Source organism: Macaca mulatta, chromosome 2 (genome assembly GCF_049350105.2).
Source record: "Macaca mulatta isolate MMU2019108-1 chromosome 2, T2T-MMU8v2.0, whole genome shotgun sequence".
Classification (NCBI taxonomy): Eukaryota; Metazoa; Chordata; class Mammalia; order Primates; family Cercopithecidae; genus Macaca; species Macaca mulatta.
The window spans coordinates 5,331,153-5,355,154 of NC_133407.1; the positions used below are offsets into that span (position 1 = coordinate 5,331,153).

General features: G+C 37.6%; 1 protein-coding gene across 2 annotated transcripts in view; it reads left to right on the forward strand.

Annotated features, from left to right (window-relative positions):
* ATP13A4 (ATPase 13A4) overlaps window positions 1-24,002 on the forward strand; it is a 159,523-nt gene that overhangs the window by 130,521 nt on the left and 5,000 nt on the right. For both annotated transcript variants that reach the window (XM_015132515.3, XM_077991164.1), the window contains 4 exons: window positions 12,902-13,073; window positions 14,121-14,314; window positions 15,419-15,507; window positions 20,746-20,826. In XM_015132515.3, coding sequence (XP_014988001.3) covers window positions 12,902-13,073; window positions 14,121-14,314; window positions 15,419-15,507; window positions 20,746-20,826 — 536 coding nt within the window. The remainder of the gene's footprint in view (window positions 1-12,901; window positions 13,074-14,120; window positions 14,315-15,418; window positions 15,508-20,745; window positions 20,827-24,002) is intronic.

Consider the following 24,002-nt stretch of genomic DNA (forward strand, 5'->3'; position numbering starts at 1 on the left):
GTATGTTATTAACATATATTCACTGTGAAAGATGGAAAACATTGTAAGATATAACAGAGAAAAACCTATTTTTATCTTAATATCCAGAGCTAACCAATTAAAGCATTTTAATGTATTTCTGTCCAGTCTTTTTTCTATATAAATTAATAAATTAAAATTATGTCTTCTATATAGTGCATCTTATTTTTCATTTACCCATAGAACCGCTTTTAAAATATCAATAAATATCTTAATTTTTTTCTTGTGGTAAAATTATATAACATAAAATTTGTCATTTTTATTTTTTATGTGTATAATTTAGGGACATGAATTACATTCACAATGTTTGCAATCATCACCACTATATATTTTCAAAAGTTTTTAATCACCTCAAACAGATACTCTATCCATTAAGCAATAACTCCCCATCTTTTCTCCCTCTGACCCATGGTTAACTCTAATCTATTTTTTGTCTCTATGAATTTGCCTATTCAATATATTTCATATAAATGAAGTCAGGCAGTTTGTACCATTGTATCTGGTTTCTTTAATTTAGCATAATCCATTTTGTAACATGCATCAGAATTTAATTCATTTTTATAGCTGAATAATATTCTATTATATGTGTATACCACATTTTATCTGTCCATTTATTTGTTGATGGACTTGGGTGCTCCCACTTGTTGGCTATTGTGAATAATACTGCAATGAACATTTGCATAAAATATCTTTTTGAGTCCCTGTTTTCAATTCTTTTGGGTATAAAGTGGAATCTGGGTCATATGTTAATCATATATTTAACTTTTCAAGGAACCACCAAACTATTTTCCTAATGACTGCATCATTTTACATTCTCACTAGCAACATATAAGGGGTCTAATTGCTTCACAGCCTCATCAGCTCTTGTTATTTAATGGTCAAAGATTATTTTAACCATCCTAATAGGTTTGGAGTGATATCTTATCATGATTTTGACTTGCATTTCTCTAATGACTAATAATATTGAACATATAGGCATGTGCTCATCAGTCATTTACATGTCTTCTTTGGAGAAATGTTTATTCACGTCCTTTGACCGTTTCCTAATTGAATTTTTGTCTTCTGCGTTTTGAGTTCTAGCAGTTCTTCATATATTGTGGGTATTAAACCCTCATGAGACATAAAATCACAAATATTTTCTCCTATATGTTGTCTTTTCACTTTTTAAATAATGTCCAAGTTTTTAATTTTAATGAAGTCCTATTTATTTATTTGTTTGTCTGTTTGTTCATGCATTTGGTGTTATATCTAAGAATCCATTGCCAAATCCAAGGTTTAAATATGTATCCCTAAGTTTCTTCTAAGTATATTACATTGTTAACTCTTACATTTAGGTCATTGATCCATTTTTTGTGTTAATTTTTACATGTGGTATGAAGTAGGGGTCCAACTTCCTTACTTTGTATGTGGAAATCTGGTTGTCCCAGCTTGTCGAAGAGACTATTCTTTCCTTCAGTAAATGGTGTCAATATGCATTTTGAAATCAATTGGCCATAGATATATGGGCTTATTGCTGGACCCTCAATTCTATTCCCTTGGTCTACATGTATTTTCTCATGTTAGCACCAAACTGGTTTGGTTACTGTTGTGTTAGTGAGTTTGAATTTGGGAAGTGTGAGTCCTTCAATGCTATTCTTCTTTTCAAGATTTTTATAAACAATTTAGGGAAATTATATATAATAAAATTATAAATAATTTATTTATATTTATAATAATTATAATAATAAATAAAATTATTTATAATTTTATTATAAAATCTTTTCAAGATTTTTATAAACGATTAGGGAAATTATATATAATTTCATATAAATTTGAGGACTGGCTTATCCATTTCTCTAAAAATAACTTTAATTTTTGACAGAGATTGCATCAAATATGTAGATCACTTTGGATAGTACAGACATCTTAATAATATTAAGTCTTCCAGTCCATTAACATGAGATTTTAATGGGTTTTTCCATTTATTTACATCATCTTTGACTTCTTTCAGCAAAGTTTTGTAGTTTTCAGTGTAAAAGTCTTTCTCTTTCTTGGTCAAATTTATCTCTAGGTGTTCATTTTTTGGAAATAGAATTGTTTTCTGAAGTTTATCTTTGAATTGTTCACTGCTGGTGTATAGAAACACAATGATTGTTTTTGTGTTGATCTTGTGCCCTGAAACATTGCTGTATTCAATTACCAATTTTATCAGCTTTCTTGTGAGTTTCTTAAGATTTTCAGTATGTAGGCTCTTGTCATCAGTGCATAGAGATGGTTTTACTCCTTTCTTCCAATTGGATGACTTTATTTCCTTTTTCTTTTTAAAAGTTACAACTTATTTTTAATTGACACATATTTGTACATATTTATGAGGTATAGTGTGATATTTCAATACGTGTGTATGTTGTGTAGTAATAAAATCATGATGACTAGCATATTTATCACTTTACACATTTATCATTTTTTGTAATGAGAACATTCAGAATTCTCTTTTTTAACAATTTTGAAATATAAAGTATGCTATTGTTAATGATAATCATCCTACCATGCAATAGAACAATAGAACTTATTCCTTCTATTGAACTATAACTGTACATACTGACAGCCTTCTCTCCATCCCCTTCTCCTCTCTATCTCTATTCTTTCCAACCTTAAGAAACCACTATTCTACTCTCTGCTTCTATGAAATCAACTTTTTTTGATTCTACAAATAAGTGAGGTCATGTGGAATTTGTCCTTCTGTGTCTGGCTTCTTTCACTTGGCACAATGTCCTCAAGTTTCATTCTTGTTGTTGCAATCGACAACATTTCCTTCTTTTTTAAGGCTGTATAGTATTCCATTGTCTATATCACATTTTCTTTAGTCATTCACTTATTGATATACCTTTAGGGCAATTCCATGTTTTGGCTATTATGAATAGGGCTGCAATAAACACAGGAGTGCAGATATTTCTTTGACATACTGATGTTATTTTCTTTGGATATATACCCAGTAGTGGGATTGCTAGACCATATGGTAGTTCTATTTTTAATTTTTAAGGGAACCTCCATGCTATTTTCTTTAATGGCTGTACTAATTTACATTTGACCAACAGTCAAATGTAAACCAAAAAAGGAGAACCAAAGGGTTCTCTTTTCTTTACATTCCCACTAATATTTATTATTTTTTGTCTTTTTGGTAATAGCTGTTCTAACTGGAATGAGATTATATCTCACTGTGGTTTTGATTTGCATTTCCCTGATATTAATGATGTTGAACATTTTTCATATATCTGTTGGCATATGGCATACCTATTTCTATTTTTTTTTTTTTGAGAAATGTCTAATCAGGTCTTTTGTCCATTTTTTAATTGAATTATTTTATTATTATTTTTGCTATTGAGATTTTTCGAGTTCCTGATATAATCTGGATATTAACCCCTTGTCAGGGGTTATTGTATTATATTGTATAGTTTAGAAGTATTTTATTCCATTATGTAGGTTGTCTCTTCAATCTGTTAACTGTTTCCTTTGTTGTGCAGAATCTTTTTAGTTTTATGTAATTCCCATTTGTCTATTTTTGCTTTTGTTGCCTATGCTTTTAGGGTTTTAGGGAAAAAATTCTTGCCCAAATCAAAACCATGAAGCATTTGTTGTATGTTTTCTTTTGGTAGTTTTATAGTTTCAAGTTTTACATTTAAGTTTTTAATCCACTTTGAGTTAATTTTCATATTTGGTGAGAGTTTGGGGTCTAATTCATTCTTCTGCATGTCGATAACCAATTTTCTCAGCACCATTCATTGAGGAGACAATGCTTTCCCTAATGTGTGTTCTTTGCACCTTTGTCCAAAAATCAATTGACTGTAGATTTTTTATTTATTTCTGGAATCTCTATTCTGTCCCATTGGTTTATGTGTCTATTTTATACCAATACCAAGCTGTTTTAGTTACCATAATTTTGTAGTATATTTTAAAATCAAGGATATGTGAGGCCTCTGGCATTATTCTTTTTACTGAAGAGTGATTTGGTTATTCAAGGTCTTTTGTGGTCCCTGTACATTTTGGGATTTTTTTTCCAATTTCTGTGAAAAATTTCTTTGCTGTTTTGATAGAGATTGGATTGAATCTGTAGATTGCTTTAGGTAGTAAGGATATTTCAACAATATTAATTCTTCCAATCAATTAACATGGGATGTCTTTCTGTATTTGTGTTAGCTTCCATTTTTTTTCACCAGTGTTTTATAGTTTCCAGTATAGAGATTTTTCACCTCCTTGGTTAAATTTATTTCTAGACATCTTACTTTTTGTGGTGTAGCTATTGAAAGTGGCATTGTCTTCTTTATTTCTTTTTCAGATAATTCACTATTAGCCTATATAAAAGCTACTGATTTTTCTATGTTGATTTTGGGTTCTAAAAATTTACTGAATTTATTTATTAGTTCTATTAGTTCTCTGGTGGAGTCTTTAGGGTTTTCTATGTATAAGAGCATGCCACCACCAAACAGGGACAATTTGACTTTCTCCTTCCCAATTTGGATGTCTCCTTTTTTTCTCTTGCCTAGGACCTGGTTGCTCTGACCAGGACTTCCAGTACCGTGTTGAATAGAAGTGGCAAAAGTAGGCATCCTTTTCTTGTTCCAGATTTTAGAGGAAAAGCTTTTAACTTTTCCCCATTTAGTATAATGTTAGTTGTGGATTTGTCATACATGGCCTTTATTGCATTGAGGTGCATTTCTTCTATGCTTAATTTGTTCAGAGTTTTTAGCAGAAGGGAATTTTGAATATTACTAAATGCTTTTTATGACTCTATTGAAATGATTATATAGTTTTTGTGCTTCATTCTATTGATGTGATGTGTCATGTTTATTGATTGGAATATGTTGAGCCATCCTTGCGTCTTGGGGTGAATCCCACTTGATCATGGTGAATTACCTTTTTAATGTGTTGTTAAATTCAGTTTGCTAGTATTTTGCTGAGGATTTTTTTTTTCACATCTAAGTTTATTAGAAATATTGGCCCTTTTTATTGTGTCCTTGTAGTGGGGGACTCATAGAATGAGTTTGGAAGTATATGCTCCTTTACAATGTTTAAGGATAGTTTGAATAGAATCAATATTAGTTCTTCTTTAAATGTTTGGTAGAATTCAGTGGCGAAGCCATTAGGTACTGTACGTTTTTTGACTGGAAAAGTTTTATTACTAATTCAATCTTGTTACTAATTATTGGTCTGTTCATGTTTTCTGTTTCTTCATGATTCATTCTTGGTAGGTTTTATGTGTCCAGGAATTTATCCATTTATTCCAGATTTTCTAATTTGTTGGCATACAGTTGTTCATAATACTCTCTTATGATTCTTTGTATTTCTGTGTAATTAGTTGTGATGTATCCTTTACCTCTGATTTTATTTATTTTAGTCTTCTCTCTTTTTTTCTTAGTTACTCTGGCTATGGTTTGTTGATTTTATCTATCTCCTCAGAAAACCAACTCTGTTTTGTTTATCTTTTCTATTGCTTTTAAGTCTATTGTATTTGTTTCTGCTTTATCTTTATTATTTCTTTCTTTCTACTAATACTGGGTTTAGTTTGTTGTTGTTCTTCTACTTCCTTGAGGTTCAACATTAGCTTGTTGTTTGCTGTTTCCTCTTTATTCATGTAGGCATTTATTGCTGTAAACTTTCCTTTGAGTACTGGTTTTGCTGTATCCCAAAGGTTTTACTGTGTTTGTTTCAATTTTCATGTTTCTCTAAATTTTTTTAAATTTCTCTAATTTCTTCATTGACTCATTGGTTGTTCAGTAGCACCTTGTTTAATTACCATGCATTTGTATAGTTTCTGAAGGTCCTCCTGTCATTGATTTATAGTTTCATATTATTGTGGTTGGAAACAATACTTGATATGATACTGATTTTTTAAAAATGTTTTAGTACTTGTTTTGTGACCTACCATATGATTTAAACTGGAAAATGTTCCATGTGCATTAGAAAATAATGTGTATTCTACTGTTATTGAACACAAAGTTTTGTATATATCTGTTAGGTCTATTTTGTCTAATGTACAGTTCAGTTCCCATATTTTCTTGTTAATTTTCTGTCTAGTTGATCTGTCTCTTGTTGAAAGTGGGTTATTGAAGTCCCCTACTATTATTGTCTTGCTATTTCTCATTTTGTGTTCATTAATATTTGTTTTATATATTTAGGTGCTTCAGTGTTGGGTACATTGTCTCTTGTGACAGTTTTTGACTTGAAGTTTACTTTATCTGACATAAGTATAACCAATCTTGCTCTCTTTTGATTAGCATTTGCATAGAATATCTTCTTCTATCTCTTTATTTTCAGCTTTTTTGTGTCCTTGAGGATAAAGTGAGTCTTTCATAGGCATTGTATAGTTGAGTCTTGTTTTTTTAAATCTGTTCAGCTATGCGATGTCTTTTGATTGGAGAATTTAATAATCCATTTACATTCAAAGTAATTATTGATAATTAAGGACTTACTATTGCCACTTTGTTATTTTATGGTTGTTTTGTAGATCTTTTATTCCTCTCTTTTTTTAAATCTCTTTGATTTGGTGGTTTTCCTTAGTGCTGAGTTTTGATTACTTTCTCTTTATTGTTTGTGTGTTTGCTATAGCTTTTTGCTTTGTGGTTACCATGAAGCTACATAAAATATGTTGTAATTATAATGGACTGTTTTACACTGTAAACAGCGAACCTCAGTCAAATACAAATCTCTAGACTTTTATCCTTCCCCCAATTTATATTTTGTCACAATTTACATCTTTTTATTTTATGTACTTCTTAACAATGTATTGTAGTTACTATTATATTTGACTGTTTTGACTTTTAGACTTCATACTAAAGATATATAAGATGTATAGAGCACCATAAAAGCATTGGGATATTCTGGATTGCACTATATATTTACTTTCATTCGTGAATTTTATACTTTCATATGTTTTTATATTAACAGTGTCCTTCCATTTCTACTTGAAAAACTCTCAAGCATTTCTTGCAAGGAAAATCTAGTGGTGATGAATTCTCTCAACTTTTGCTTCTCTAAGACTTTATTTCTCCTTCACTTCTGAAGGACAGCTTTACTTGTATAGTATTTTCAGCTGCCAGTTTTTATTTTCTTTCAGCACCTTGAATATATCATCTCACTCTGTCCTGTCCTGCAGGGATTTTGCTGAGAAATCGGTTGATAATCTAATGGGGATTTCCTTATTTGTGATTTGGCACTTTTCTCTTACTGCTTTTAAAATTCTTTTTCTTTTATTTTTGACAATTTATTATAATGTGCCATGGTGAGAATCTCTTTGGGTTGAATTCTTTTGGGGACCTTTGAAATTCATATATCTGGATTTTCATATTTCTTATAGGACTTAGAAGGTTTTCAGCACTTATTTTATTATATAAAATGTATTGTTTCTATCTTTGTCTCTTCTCCATCTGGAAATCCCATAATGCTAATGTTTGATCATTTCATGGTGTTCCATAAATCCTACGGGTTGTCTTTGTTCTTTTATATTGTGTTTTTCTTTACTTCCTCAGGGTAATTTCAAAAGACCTAGCTCCAGATTCAGAGGTTCTTTCTTCTACTTGCTCTAGTCTGCTATTAAAGCTCTCTATTAAGTTTTTTCATTTCATTCATTAAATTCTTCAGCTCCAAGGTTTCTGTTTGGTTCTTTTTAAATGATATTTATCTCTTTGTTAAATTTCTCATTTAAATTATTTAAACTCTTTTCCTAATTTTGTTGAATTGTCTATCTGTATTCTCTGTATCTCACTGAGTTTCCTTAAGATCATTATAAATTCCTTTTCAGGAAATTCGTAAGTTTCCTTTTATTTGGGGTCAGTTACTGGAGAATTATTGTGTTTCTTTGTTGCTATCATATTTTCTTGCTCTTTCATATTTCCTTTTTGTTTCTGCATCAATGTCTTTACACCTGGCAGAACAATCACCTCTTCCAAACTTTACACAGTGGCTTTCACTTGCAGATGAGTCTCAGTGTGCTAATTGTGAAGACTGTGGTAACTCTGGTTCCAAGAAGATGCAGTAGTATAGACTTTGTACAGCTTTTTCAGCTAAGATTAGTGCCAGTAATGACTCTGAGTGCCTGAGTAACCATTTTATAGACAATGGGGAGTCTTGACTGAGGGATCCTCTAGGTGTCAGATCTGGCATGGCCTATAAACAGCTGCAGTAGTGCTGGGTTATAGGGGGAAGACCTCAGAGAGGCTGTGAAGCTAGGGTCCTAGGTTCAGGATTTTTCTCCTTGGAGAGGTGGAGTGCTCTGGAGGTTTGGGACCAGGGAGCAGGGTACAGCTGCAATTCAGGAACTAGGGCTAATAGGATATAATGGCAATGAAGTTCCCTGGGGGATGAAGCACCATCTAGTGGTGACCTTGGACCCTGGGATGATGGGGCATAGCGGTATTCCAGACTCTGTGAAGCTGGGTACAGCGACAGCAAAGAACCCAAAATGACACAGCTATCACTTGGGCCCTGGAGGGGTGGGGAGTAGGGGGCAGGGAGCAGAGCAGTGATCACTCCACTTACCTGAGAAGGAGGTGCCTCAGCAGTTCAGACTCTAGTCCAGCTAGTCAAGCTCTAGGGAAGCAGGGAACGAGAGTTGATTTTCCTGTTGGGGGAAGGGATGTCTCTGCTCAGCCAGTGCTTTTCCCTGGGATGTGGAGTACTATGTCAGCCCAGGCCTGGAATGCACAACTGCCCAGCTCAGCCAAAGCTTTGATTCCTTGGGAGGCAGTGCACTGCTTTTGCTCAGGCTTGGGGGTAAGTATAGGGGTAGGGGAAGTGAGGTATGACTGCTCTGGGTGGCCAACACACCATTTCCTGGGAGACAGGGCACTACTTCAACTCAGGCACTGGGGAGGCATGACTACTCTGAGAAGCCACAGTACCGTTTTCCCAGAAGGCAGGACACTATGCTTCAGCTCAGGCATGGGGCCAGGGGGCAGCAGCAATTGGGAGGGGTAGTTGGACCACTTTGCCAAGGCATTGTTTCTTTAGGAGGCAGTGCACAGTGTCACCTCAAGCCCCAAGGGGCAGGGCACAGCAGGGACTCAGAAGGGTATATGGAGCAGCTTTACCATGGTACTCTTTTTCTTCCACTGCCTTACAAGAGGCAGTGCACAGGTTCAACTCAGGTCCCTAGGGGCAGGGTGCAGCAGTGACTGAGAGTAGATTGAACAGTTTCATCAAGGCAGTTTCTCTGGGAAGCAATGTACAGCTTCCCCTCAGGCCATGTAGGGCAGGGTGCAATGGTGACTGGGAAGGGCAAATGGAGCAGCTCTGCCAAGGCACTCATTTCCCCTGGAGGTAGTGTATAGGTTCAGTTCAGGCCCTAGAGGACATGGTGCAGTGGGATTAAGAGGGGTAAATAAAATAGCTGCATAGCAACTTGGCCCACCGAGTAAGATGTAGCAGCAGATCAGGGATGGCAGGGCACCAGGCAGGAGTAGTCCAGCAGCCATTAAGCCTTAAGACTGGTAGGGTGCTATGCCACTTGCCCTCAGAGCAGGACACATTCCAGCAGTAGTTTACATTTCAGGATGACATAGTGCAGTAGCCTTGTAGGCCACAGAGGGAAGAGCACACTGTTAGCTTCTACTCGGGTAGCACAGCTGTGTGGGCTCCAGGCAGCTACCTCAGCTGGTTTAGTGCTTGTGAGGACTGTAGGTGTCCAGGGTGTTGATGGGGGCTGCTGGGGTCCTCTTGCTTACCTTTTCCCCGCAAGGAGACATCCTCTTGGTTCTAAGCTGATCCTGGCAAGGGAGTGGGGTGTTGGATGCCAGATGTTTCCTGGGATGTGGAGTACTATGACAGAAAGCAGTATGTGACAATACTGATTTTCTGTGCTCTGCAGGGTTTCTGCTACTCCTTTGATGTATTCTGACACTCTCCTTTAGTTATTTTCATCAAAATATAGTTGTATGTTGTTTTGGTTGTCTTTGTGGGAGAGATGAGTACTAAGGGCTTTTAACTGGCCATCTTGCTAACATCCAGTTGACCTTAATTTCTTTTTTGTCTAATGTATGCTGGGTAGAACTCCCAGCATACTGTTGAATAGCCATACTGACAAGGGTATTTTTACCTTGTTCTGATCTTAAGGCAAAGGTTCTCAGTCTTTTACCCTTGAATATGATGTTATCAGTGGGTTTTTTAATTACATAAAATATAATTGTGGAGAAGACATGAAACATTCTAAATTTATAACAACGTAGTTTGAATTAACACTTTCACTTTTATAGCATGAAAACAACTGCTCCTTTGCAGCTTTATCTCCCCTTTTATATTGTTGATGTTACAAATTACATCTTTTTCCATTGTGTACTAAATAACATGGATATGTAAAGTGAAATTGCAACCAAAAATACACAAATATCAGCATTTATATTTGTTGTATAGTTACCTTTACTGGGCATCATTATTTCTACATAAGTATTTGAGTAGCTATCTAGTATTCTTTCATTTCAATCTGAGTCCTTTAGCATTTCTTTTAGGGTAGGGTTACTGATAACAAACTCTTTCAGCTTGTGTTTATCTGGGGGTGTCTTAACTTCTCCCTCATTTTTGAAGGACAGTTTTGCCAGGTATACAATTCTTAGTCAATGTTTTTTTTTTTTTTTTCTTTCAGCATCTTAAATGTTATTGCTTGACTTCTGACTTCCGTGGTTTCTGAAATTGGCACTAATCTTACTGAAGATCCCTCATAGGTGATGTGTCACTTCTCCCTCATTGCTTTCAAGATTCTTTGTCTTTATTATTTTTTTAATAGTTCAAATATGATGTCTTGGTGTAAATCTCATTGGATTTAACCTGTTGTAATTACTCATACTTCTTGGATATGCAGATTTATGCCTTTCACCAAATTTGGAAAGTTTTCTGCTATTATTCTTCAAATATTCTTTTTGTATCTTTCTCTTCTCTCCTTCTGATACTCCCACAATGTGCATGTTGGTCTGCTTGTTTGTGTTATACATGCCCCTTAGGCTCCGTTCATTTTCTTTATTATTTTTTTTCTGTTCCTCAGGTTGGATATTTTCAACTGTCCTACCTTCAAGTTCACTAATTCTTTCTTCTGCCTGCTCAAGTTTGCTGGTGAACCCACTTAATAAATTTTTCACTTAACTTACAGTACTTTTCAGCTTCAGAATTTCTTTTGACTACTTTTTATAATTTTTATCTTTTTACTACATTCTTATTTTGATCATACATTGTTTTCCTAATTTCCTTTAGTTCTTTGCCCATGGTTTCCTTTAGTTATTTCGCATATTGAAGATAATTGTTTTAAAGTCTTTACCTAATAAGTCTAATATCTGTGCTTCCTCGGGGACAAATTTTGTCCATTTGTTTTGTTCTGTTGAATATTATAATGCTTTAACTCTGAAAATTAGATTCTTCTCCTATTTTAGGGTTTGAATTTTTTGTTTCACTGTTTGTTGAAGGCTGTAATTGTCCATTTGTTTAGTGACTTTCCAAAGCTTTTTTGGAAAGACTGTACTAGTTTTCATGTGAGATCACAGATGTCTCTGTTTCTTCAGCTTTTGTTCAGTTAACGTTTTGATAGAGATTTACTTGACCTCTAGGAGGGAAAAAACGAACAAACAAACAAACAAACAAAACCTTCTCCAGTCCTTACAGATTATTTCTGTGCTGAAGTACTTATTCAGCACTTAGCCAGGCTTACACTGAGTCTGGAGATCATCCAAAGCTGAAAGTTTTGGGTCTTCTCTGGTCTTTACTGAGCATATACCTTGCCCTGGGATGCACATAGCTCTTGCCCTGGGCATTTACATAGCATTCTATATTTCCCAGCATACACAGATGATTTAGACTATCCTAATTCCTCCAAGAAAATTTCCTTAGCTTTTCTTCCAGGCTGTAGATGATTATTTTATGTATCAACTGTAATTTTTTGCCCTAGGCAACTGCATCTGTTAGCCTTATAATGTTTTCAAGCAATGTGCACTGCTTTTCTGCCCAGAGTGAGTTCTTTGTCAGGTGGAACAGAGATAAGTGCCTGCATCAGTCCTTCAGGTAGTTCCCAGATGGGTTGGAACAGACAAATATAACAATTTGTAAATAAGGCCTGCTATGTTCCTTTTGTAACCAGGGACCAGAGTTCCCCCTGGGAATGCAGGCTATCTTCAGAATTGCCACTGAGCTGAGCAGGGGGGGGATCAAGTGCAAGTAGAAATGCCACCCAACTTTCCTGTGATCCTAAAGACGTCTTTTTCTTCATTCAGTGTTCACTTGGTTGCAGTAAACTTTTCTGTTGTTCAGATTTTCAGATTTCTGACAGTTTCTGCTTGTATTTTGAGATTTCTGTGGAGATGTGGGAACTTGGAGCTGCCTACTTCACCATTTTGCTGGATATCACCTATTATTTGTCATTAAGTGTTTTAAAGCATTGCTCTGTAGTGACCACATGTTGTTCCATTGTATAGATGTACCATAACTTATTGTAAACGATGCCGTAGTGAACATTTTTTCACATCTCTGATTAACTTTTTTAGCTTAGGATAAATTTCCAAAAGTAGAGTAACTATGTCAAAAGTTATAAACATTTTTGTCTCTTCATATTTATCACCAAATTGCCCTGCAGAAGGTTTGCATCAATTTATTTTCCCACAAGCGGTTTCACATTTCATCCCTCCCTACTCTGTAACTTAATGGTTTTTCCCTATTTATTAAGCCAAAAATGACGTCTTGTAGTTCTGTCTGCTCTTTTAAGAATTCTTTACATGACTTGAATTTGAATCCATTAATTGTTTTATTCCCTCAGTTTGTGATGTACTCCAATTTGTCCATTTCCTCAGATGTATGGGCCAATGAACTTACGCCATTCTTCTGATCAAGAATATGTTTTCCTGCTCTCATAAATACAAAATTTGAATGTATTTTATAGTGAATCTGAATGGTGCCTACCCCAAGCTGGTGCCTTTCAGACCTGCAGGACGGCTGATCTCTCCACCTCTGCTACTCTCTGTGATTTTCAACATTCTTCTCAGCCTGGCCATGCATATTGCGGGATTCATCCTGGTTCAGAGGCAGCCTTGGTATTCCGTGGAGATACACAGGTATGAGTACAGTCTCAACTTCTGCTTCTCACATTCTAATTTCTATCAAACATCCTCTGGCCAATATGATGGGAGGCAAATGGGGCTTCATTCTGCCAAAGGTTTTGCTTTTTAAAGTCCCTTGGGCAAATTTTCAGTGATTATTTCTTCTCTGTAGCACAATTTAATGCTAATGAATGTATCATTCATTCATTAGCATTTATCTTTGCCTGTGTTATATGATGGTCTATGACCATCTTTTATATCTAGGGTGACCATGGATTATAGCTTACCCGAGCAGTCCCAGTTTAAGTAGCCCAGTTGAAATTAAGTGATGTCCCAGTGAAATTATTAACATCTTTTCTTTTCACCTTCAAAATTATCCTTGTTAGATAAGTTATATATTCACCTCACTTACAAATTATCAGAGATTTGTTGTTGCTGTTTTTATAGAGACGGAGTCTCTCTCTGTTGCCGAGGGTGGAATGCAGTGGTGTGTTCTAGGCTCACCGCAACCTCTGTCTCTGGTTCAAGCAATTCTCCTGCCTCAGCCTCCCCAGTAGCTGAGGGTATAGGCACATGCCGCTATGTGCAGCTAATTTTTTGTATCTTTAGTAGAGATGGGTTTTCGCCATGTTTGCCAGGCTGGTCTCAAACTTCTGGCCTCAAGTGAGCCACCCACCTTGGCCTCTTAGGGATTACAGGTGTGAGCCACCACACTCGGCCAAATTATCAGAGATATTAAGCCACTTGGGGGAGGAATCATGACTTACCAATCTCTTTTCCATATAGCCTTAATGAATGTGCATAATTTATTGAATATATAATTGGCTGAATCTCTCTCTCTCTCAGTGTATCCAAAATATGGGTCTATCTGTGCTTGTTTTTTTTGTTTTTTTCCTATTTTTCAGTGTGTGTGTGTGTGCGCGCGCATGTATTTTCCAAAGCAGAGGCAATTATAGAAGCATTGAGTGCCTTCTCTGGACACTGGTATGGAGTCTTCTGGGTACAAATGCTCCATAAAGGCTTGTCATCTCACTTCATTAGCTTCTTTGGTTTCCCTTTTAGTGCCTGTACAGTGCAAAATGAAAGCATCTCAGACTTAACCATGTCTCCAGCTGCTCCAGAAAAAATGGAAAGTAATAGTGCCTTCACAAGTTTTGAGAACACTACGATCTGGTTCTTGGGAACAATCAACTGTATCATTGTGGCTCTTGTGTTCTCTAAAGGAAAACCATTTAGACAGCCAACCTATACAAACTGTGAGTAGAACTGTACTGGATCAGAGGTGAGAAGTCAATCGAGAGAGCAGACATGTCTAGGTCACTTAGGGAACAGCTGTAGAGTTGATTCTCATCTAGCATCTCTTGACTTCCACTCTAGGGCTCTGCAAAACACATTGTACAGCCTCGTTTCCATGGTTCTTTGCTCTTTCCTTCAAAGCTGCATTAAATACTAGGGCTTCTTTCTCCCTTTCCTTCACCAGAAGTTTGCCTCTGGGTGTCTTTTCTTGGGATCGCTCCAAATTGAAAGGACCAATTTATTTCTCTACTTGTCAGTACTCGTCAGAATTCACCCTGGAAACAATGGAGAGAAGCCTAACAGAACTCAAGTGGATCCTGTCTCTTGCCTTGAAGGCAGTAGTCAGGGTGGCATTGTGTGGTGGCAGGCTGCTACTGGGTCCAGCCTGGAGGAATCTGACTAGAGAGGGTTATGGAGGCTCTTTACCAGAGTACCTCCCTCCTACCTCCTTACATTATGGAGTGGGAAGGTATGTTTGGATGAGAAATGAGTGACCTATTTAATATTTGAGACACTTATTTGTATATCATCACTACTCTTCTTATTGAAAAAATTCAAAGCCCAAATTGAGTACCTTTATGAATATTTTCATACAAATTTATTTGTTCAGAGAAAATTATTGAGCTTTTCTTCTTCCTGGGATGAGGAAGCAGCTAAATACTGACCTCTGTATGATAGCAATTTAAAATTGGGTTTATTGACAGGTTCCTTTATACCAGAAAATGATTTGAGGCAGATGACTTGCATTAAAGTGACTCAGATACTTGGATACCTTCAAGCCATTTATTGAACATGTATTTTGTCAATGTTACCCTGTATATATCTACTACTTTTATTAACTGAAACTTAAAATGTGCATGTGAAAATTTTCACTTGCTTCAAGGACATGCATAGAATTTGTAGAGGTGAGACCCATTGCTTAGAAATGAATACTTTCCACCTAGTATTTGGACGTAGAAATCAAGTAAATTAAATCAGTGTTAATCTAGACCACATCTGTCAATATATGTGACATTTTTCACTCTGATTTCTTAAAATAATAGCTTGTGTTCTTATTTCCTCAGATGTATTTGTCCTTGTGCTGATAATACAGCTTGGTGTATGTCTATTCATTCTATTTGCTGATATACCAGAATTATATAGACGTTTGGATGTAAGTCTAATCTTTGGGATATGGTGATGCTTTACAGTTCTGTGACAGCTTAACTTTCAAAAGCAGATCACAATTTCAATTGGCATGATTTTTGACACACATTATTCTTTTGGGATGGCAGAGCTAAAAAAAAAATGCTAGATTTATCTATATTTTTTATTTAAACTGGTCAAGAAATAAAATTCTACCTAGTTTTGATTTCATGAGGCTAAAGATAGTCTTTAAGTCTTGAATACTTTAATTTATTTTCTTCTTCTTATTTAAGAGACAGGATCTCACTTTTTTTGCCCAGTCTGGAGTGCCATGGTGCAATCGTAGCTCACTACAGCCTCAAACTTCTGAGCTCAAGCAATTCTCCTACTTCAGCCTCCCGAGTAGCTAGGACTGCAGTAGTGTGCCATGATGCCCAGCTAATTCTGAAGAAAAAAATTTGTAGAGATGAGGGCTTGCTGTGTTGCCCAGGCTGGTCTCAAACTCCTGGCCTCAAACTAGCCTCTTGCCTTGGCCTCCCAATGCACTAGGCTTACAGGCTTGAGCCACTGAATCTGACCAACTATTTTCATTTTAAAAGAACTCCTATAAGAGGAGAAAATGTATTTCTATATTTTCTCTTTCAAATATGAGGGAATTTTTTCCTAAATGCTTCCGTTTTTTGAAGTTGTTTAAAACTGTTTTACCTACAGCTTTTTGGGGGGTTATTATTTAGGTATTTATATATTTTTTTACAACTTTAAAAATGTTTTCTGTGTGCTCATAGTTAATGTCTGTAAGACTTACTTTCCAAGAGCCATACTTTTCCTCATAAACTCTCTTGTATTTTGTAATATTGATACAGATATAAAAACCTACGAGATACCAAAATTTTACATATTCAAGCCAGGGAAAAACATATTTTGATCCCCTTAACCTATTCTACTTGTATTACAATTTAATCATGGCTACATGATCTTTAGATCAAGAAATGCAATAGTGAAGAGATGACTAAAGAAACAGCTCTTTTAATTGGTGCTTTGTATATCTGGTTGCCTCTCCATCTCAAAGATGAGTTTCATGAGGTCCAACAGTGTATCTTATTCATTCTTGTGTTACCAGTGCCTCACACAAAGAATGGCAAAATATGACAAAGGAATGACTGACTGATCATTGCGTATCAGACTCCTGAATATAAACAAGCACTTAAAGCATATAGTGTGTTTCCAACCAGCAACACCTGCACAAACCCACAGTGACATTTGGCATACTAATACCTTTAGTTTGACATACTCATATATTTAGCATGTGTCTTTTTATTTTTGTAATTACATTACTGTGGTTAGCAGTTGTTAAGTGCCTTCATGAATTAAATTAAGTTTTCATGGAAATAAGTAGGCTTTGCCCACTGGTCTTCTAAGTCAGCTCAAACTTCTTAATCCTACAGAAGTTAAGGATAAGATATGATGAGTTGAATGTCACTTTTTGATAGAAAAAGATTCTTACAGAAAGGCTGGGTCCTCTAGTATAACAAAATAGGAAACATATTTAATTTGGAGAGAATGTGGGTAGGATCATTGCCAGCATGACTGCAAAGGATTCTGCAAAGAATTATTGTTCACTTTTAAAACAATTATTTTTCTTATTATTACATAAAATATATGTTCTTTTTAGAAAATGTAGAATGTGCAGACAAGGAAAATTATAACATTATTCACTATATTCTTCCTTCTTTTACAATTCATGTATTATAAATGTGTGTTGACTAATTTTTAGTTTTTTTAAAAGAATGGAATCATGTTGTTTTGCAACCTAGAAACTGCTTACTTAAAAAATTATAACTTATTTTAATAGGGAACACATTCATTTGATTCACAATCCGAATGTTTAAAAAGCCATATAGTGAAAATCCTCATTCCATCTTAGATTCCCAGTCACCAGTTCCCCTCCCTAGAGGCAACCAATGACACCAGTTTATTTTACATACTTTGGGACATATTTTGTACATTCTTCTTCCACATTTTTACACAAATAGTAGAAAACTATTATATTTGTTCAGGTCTTCTGAGAGGTAGATGTCAAGTTCAGTTTAGTTATACAAGAGATTTATTGGAGGAAATTCCCGGAGTGGTGGGAGGGGAATAGAAAGCCAGAGGAAGTGGGGAGAGGCATGCACTGTGATGTGGGTTTATCCTCTAAAAAGAAGAGAGGGAAGAAGGAGGGCTGGATGTGTAGCATCTCAAACTGCAGTGCACTAAGAAAGTCAGGCCAAAGTTGCCCATCAGGAGTTTCTTTTTTTTTTTTAATTATACTTTAAGTTCTAAGGTGCATGTACACAACGTGCAGGTTTGTTACATATGTATACATGTGCCATGTTGGTGTGCTGCACCCATTAACTTGACATTTACATTAGGTATATATCTTAATGCTATCCCTCCCCCCTCCCCCCTCCCCAAAATAGGACCCGGTGTTTGATGTTCCCCTTCCTGTGTCCAAGTGATCTCATTGTTCAATTCCCACCTATGAGTGAGAACGTGCAGTGTTTGGTTTTCTGTCCTTGCAATAGTTTGCTGAGAATGATGGTTTCCAGCTTCACCCATGTCCCTACAAATGACATGATCTCATCCTTTTTTATGGCTGCATAGTATTCCATGGTGTATATGTGCCACATTTTCTTTTTTTCTTTTTTTTTTTTGAGAGGGAGTCTCACTCTGTCGCCCAGGCTGGAGTGCAGTGGCGGATCTCGGCTCACTGCAGGCTCCGCCTCCCGGGTTTTTGCCATTCTCCTGCCTCAGCCTCCCGAGTAGCTGGGACTACAGGCACCCGCCACCTTGCCCGGCGACTTTTTTGTATTTTTTAGTAGAGACGGGGTTTCACCGGGTTAGCCAGGATGGTCTCGATCTTCTGACCTCGTGATTCGCCCGTCTCGGCCTCCCAAAGTGCTGGGATTACAGGCTTGAGCCACCGCGCCCAGCCGTGGCACATTTTCTTAATCCAGTCTATCATTGATGGACATTTGGGTTGGTTCCAACTCTTTGCTACTGTGAATAGTGCCACAATAAACACACATGTGCATGTGTCTTTATAGCAGCATGGCCCATCAGGAGTTTCTACGTCTCATAGGAATGAGTCTGATTAGAATCCATGCTGTCCTCATTTCTTGGCTATGTGCGGCTTATGACTTTAGATATGCTTTACAGCATGTGTGGTGGTGGATTCTGAGCATAACAGTTGGAGTATCCACAATTTATTCTCCCAGCAGCAGATCTGAGTGGAAAATTTTCATGGCTGCTACAACACATACATCGCCCTGCACCTTGCTTCTTTCATATAATAGGATTAATTGTTCCATATCAGTACATACATTTTCCTCATTCTTTTTAATGCTAATAGAATATTTTATTTTATATAAATGTATATTATGTATATGTCATATGTATACCATGCTTTATATGTAGTCCCATATTGATAGACATTTAAGATATTTCCAAGTATTATTACAAACAAAGCTGCAATAAAAATATTATTGTGCATATATCATTTTAGCCATATACAAGTATATTTCTGAGATAAATTCCTAGAAGTGGATTTGAATTTTTAACTTTGAGAACATTGTCCTCTATAGAACCGTTTCCTTTTTTTTTTTTTTTTTTTTTTTTTTTTTTTTTGAGACGGAGTCTCGCTCTGCCGCCCAGGCTGGAGTGCAGTGGCCGGATCTCAGCTCACTGCAAGCTCCGCCTCCCGGGTTCACGCCATTCTCCTGCCTCAGCCTCCCGAGTAGCTGGGACTACAGGCGCCCGCCACCTCGCCTGGCTAGTGTTTTGTATTTTTTAGTAGAGACGGGGTTTCACCGTGTCAGCCAGGATGGTCTTGATCTCCTGACCTCGTGATCCGCCCGTCTCGGCCTCCCAAAGTGCTGGGATTACAGGCTTGAGCCACCGCGCCCGGCCCCGTTTCAGTTTTTACTCCCACTAACGCATGAGGTCATGCATAAGACAGTGCCAGGTACAGTGGGATGCCCTTGGCACTTTTTCATTCATTAATTCACCCATTGAATTACTATTCAATTACTCACTCACTATTACAAGAACAGCAAGGAGGAAATCCACCCCTATGATCCAGTCACCTCCCACCCAGCCCTTCCTCCCACATTGGGGACTATAATTCAGCATGAGATTTGGATGGAGACAAATTCAAATCATGTCACTAGTTCTGCCTTGTATTTATGATGTGCGGTAACAGGACAGATCACCTCTCTGTATTTCCTCTTCCTGAGCAGCAGGTGATGGAGGTCATCATAGCTCTAGAACTAAAAAACACTCAAGGCGAGATGTAGAGATGGAGAGCACTGAAGTTTCTGTCTCTTTCTGTGTGTGTGTGTGTGTGTGTGTGTGTGTGTGTGTGTGTGTGTGGTTTCATCTATTTTGTTTTAAGGCTTACTAAGGTTTCCTGGAAGTAAGTAAGATTTTAAAACCTTTACTTGATGCTCCTACCTTATCCCAGCTCTAAGAAGAACTACTGTCTTCTTGTTAATTAAGGAAGACAATAAAACCTTGCTGCAGGAAAGTAGAATAACTCACCATTCATTCACCATACATATATATCAGGAATGTGCCTGGAGGGGTTGGGGGAGACACAGAGAAAATGGGCAAAGGGACAGGTCATGACTGGCTTGATTTCACCTCCATTTGCTCCTTTAGCAAGTGCCTTTGTGAGGGCACACTGTGCAGCTGGATGCACAGTCCTGAGGGAGATGCCCTGAGCCAGTGCTAAAAGCAGGGCGTGGCTGGGGAGAGACGTGGCACCAGGGAGAAGAGGGCAATGCTACCCAGTTGTGAAGGTTTGACATGTGTACCCTTAGGCTTCCTGGAGATAAAGCCACATTCCTGCCTCCCTTTTGAAAACAGAACAAAACAAGGAAATAAAAAGTGATTTTACTATTTCTTTCTAATTGCAAGGTGACCAAAGTTATTTTAGGAAATTTAGAAATTACAGAGAAACACGCACATCACAAGAAAAAAAAAGATAAAAGAAGAAAAGCAACACTCATAACCCCCAGATCATTAGGATCATGAGTATAACCTTTCCATACTTTTTCTGTGCATACAAGCTTAGAAATTCTTTATATGTATACGATTTATGTAATAGACACACATATATATTACATATGAGATTTATAACCTATGAAAATATATACTGTGAACATGTGAACGTGTTTCCAGCGTCTGCCTGTCTTCAGACTAACCGTGCTTCATCATCTCCCGCCAGCTGCTCTGCACGCCCATCCTGTGGAGGGTCTCCATTGTCATCATGCTCAGCTTGAATTTCATTGTGTCCCTTGTGGCCGAGGTAAGTGTGCTGATCTTGGGCTGTTCATCTTGTGTGTGTGCATGCGTGTGTGTGAGGGGACTTCTTTGGGACTCTGAAAACAACTTCAGGTGACATGGACTCAGCAGTGCAGGGGCTCCCTTCCTTCACAGCATAAGCAATGCTGCCTTCCTCTGATGAGTCCCAAGCAGGACATTAGTTTTCCCATCTGTCAGGTGGGGCTGGGGACAATGGAGTTATGATCTCTAAGGTCCTATTCATTTCTACATTTTCCAAATAAAGACCCAACACGATTTACTTTTTAAAATTGAGATATGATTCACGCACCATAAAATTCACCCTTTTAAAGTCCACAATTCAGTGGTTTTTAGTACACTCACTGAGTTGTACAACCATTAACAGTACTTAATTGCAGAACACTTTCATCATTGCTAAAGAAATCCTGTACCTACTAGCCGTTGCTCCTCATTGCCTCTTCCGCCTTCTCCTGGGCCTTGGAACCACTAATCTTCTTTCTGACTGTGTGGCTTTGACTATTCTGGATATTTCGTATAAGTGAAACCATACAATATGTGGCCTTTTGTGTCCGGCTTCTTTCACTTAACTTATATCATTTTTGCCTTACAGATGGGAAATGACATTCATAGTGAGCTTTTCTAGCTTTCATTCTCCAGCTCCCATTTGCTCCATTTTCTAGCTTTTATTCTCCAGCTCCCCTGTGCTCCATTTCCTCAGTGAAATGAGCTTGTGCCCCTGCTTTGTTTCTCCACGTGATTCACGCTCTCCCCGCTCAGTACTACCAGACACAATCTCCATTCTTCAAAGCCTGTTGTTAGGCAGGGGTGCCCTGAGAAGGCATTTATGAACAAAGGAGAGGTGAAGTTCTGAATCCCATCTGTCTCTATTTCTGCTCTGAGTTACAGAACTAGAATTGTTGCAGCAAATGGAGTGTCATGGTGAGCTGGGAGAACCTGCAGCCTGACTTCCCTGCACTGTTGTGCAGGCAGGACCTCGGCGAGCCTTCCCTACTTACTCCTGTGCAGAGGGAAGGCTGCACAGGGGCTGGGGGCAGAACAGGACATAGAATTTCAGTACTGGACCTTCTCTCTATGTGCTAAACAAGAGCTTCTCAAACTTGAGTGGGCATCAGAATCACCTGGGAGGCTTGTTAAAACAACACACATTGCCAAGCCCCACCCGCAGTAGGTCTGATTCAGTAGGCCTAGAAGGAGCACAGAAGTTTGCATTTCTAGCAGGTTGTCAGGCGATTCTGATGTGATTAGTTCAGGGATCACACTTCGAGAAGCAATATGCTAAACCGTATGTCTCTAAAGCAACCGGATTAATAAAAGAGCATTATCACGGGTGGCCTCAGACCCAACGGCAGAATGATGGTCTTTGCCCTTTAAAGAAGAATCTAGTGTGTACATCTTATCCCTGTTCGTAATTAGAGGATTTCCTCTGTGTGGTGTATCTTTCCTCCATTTCTACGTATTAAAGTGCTATTCCATCCTGTGGGGCACAGCTATAGTATTATCCTCTTCATGTATCTTTCCTGATCTCTGGATCAGATAGGCAAGTAACAACTTAACCAACAGTGGCTTAAAAAACAATTATTGACTCAATAAGAAGATTGAAGGTAGGTGGCTTCAGAACTGGCTTAGTAACTCAGTAGTGCCACTGGGAATGCACACTCTCTCACCTTTCTGTTCTAGAATCCTCAGACGTGGTCTTTCATGTTTGTGCCTGAGATTGTGGTGTCCTGATAGCTTCTACATAGCTGGACTTTACATCTGTTTTCAATGCAGGAAGAAAATGGAAGGAGAGGCCACAGCAAGCCAGTTTCCATCAAGTCTGAACCTTTTCTTGGGAAATGAACTTTTCGTGAAGCTCACTAGCAGACTTTCTTTTATGCCTTATTGATTAGACTTGTGTCTCGTCGTCATCACGAGTAGAAAAGGATTCTGGGAAAGTGGATCCATGTTGAAAATTACACAGTGTAGCTTAGACCATTTATTATTATTTTTCCCTTTTAGGTGGGCAGGGAAGAGTTGGGAGGGAATGGGCTGTATGGGAATTAAGTATCAAAGTCTTCCATAATCCTCTAGCAGGAAGTTCTTCCTTTTTCAGCATATTTGCAGTTAAGAGCACAAGCTCAGGGGTAATCTACCTGGGTTTGAATCCTGGCTCCACCACTTTCTTTCTGTCTGACTTTGGGCAAATTATTCCACTTATCTAACCTCTGATCAGCCCTGAAACAAACAGGTTTGAGCAGGACCTTATCCTTACTCTGCCAGGGCTCATGATCTAACCTCTAGCTGAGAGGCATGAGAGCTGGTGTGGATAGCTTTAATTACCCCCACCTTTAAAACAATTATTTATGTGTTTATATAGGTATGCTTGTATGTATGAGTTATTTGAGTAGCCAGTCAAAAGAGCTCATGTGGTGAAATTTTTTTAAAGAAATGTCTCACCAAGGCTTTCTTTTTGTTTCTAGTTGTTATTAGTCCATTCTCCCACTGCTGTGAACAAATACCTGAAACTGGGTAATTTATAAAAGAAAGAGGTTTAATTGGCTTATGGTTTTGCAGACTGTACAGGAAGCATGGCTGGGGAGGCCCCAAGAAACTTTCAATCATGGTGGAAAGCAAAGGGGAAGAAGGCAGGTCTTACAAGGCCCGAGCAGGGGAAGGTGCTACACACTTTTAAACAATCAGATCTCATGAGAACTCACTATCACGAGCACAGCAAGGAGGAAATCCACCCCTCTGATCCAGTCACCTCCCACCCAGCCCTTCCTCCCACATTGGGGACTATAATTCAGCATGAGATTTGGATGGAGACACAAATTCAAATCATGTCACTAGTTCTGCCTTGTATTTATGATGTGCGGTAACAGGACAGATCACCTCTCTGTATTTCCTCTTCCTGAGCAGCAGGTGATAGAGGTCATCATAGCTCTAGAACTAAAAAACACTCAAGGCAAGATGTAGAGATGGAGAGCACTGAAGTTCCTCTCTCTTTCTTTCTGTGTGTGTGTGTGTGTGTGTGTGTGTGTGTGTGTGGTTTCATCTATTTTGTTTTAAGGCTTACTAAGGTTTCCTGGAAGTAAGATTTTAAAACCTTTATTTGATGCTCCTGCCTTATCCCAGCTCTAAGAAGAACTACTGTTTTCTTGTTAATTAAAAAGGACAAAA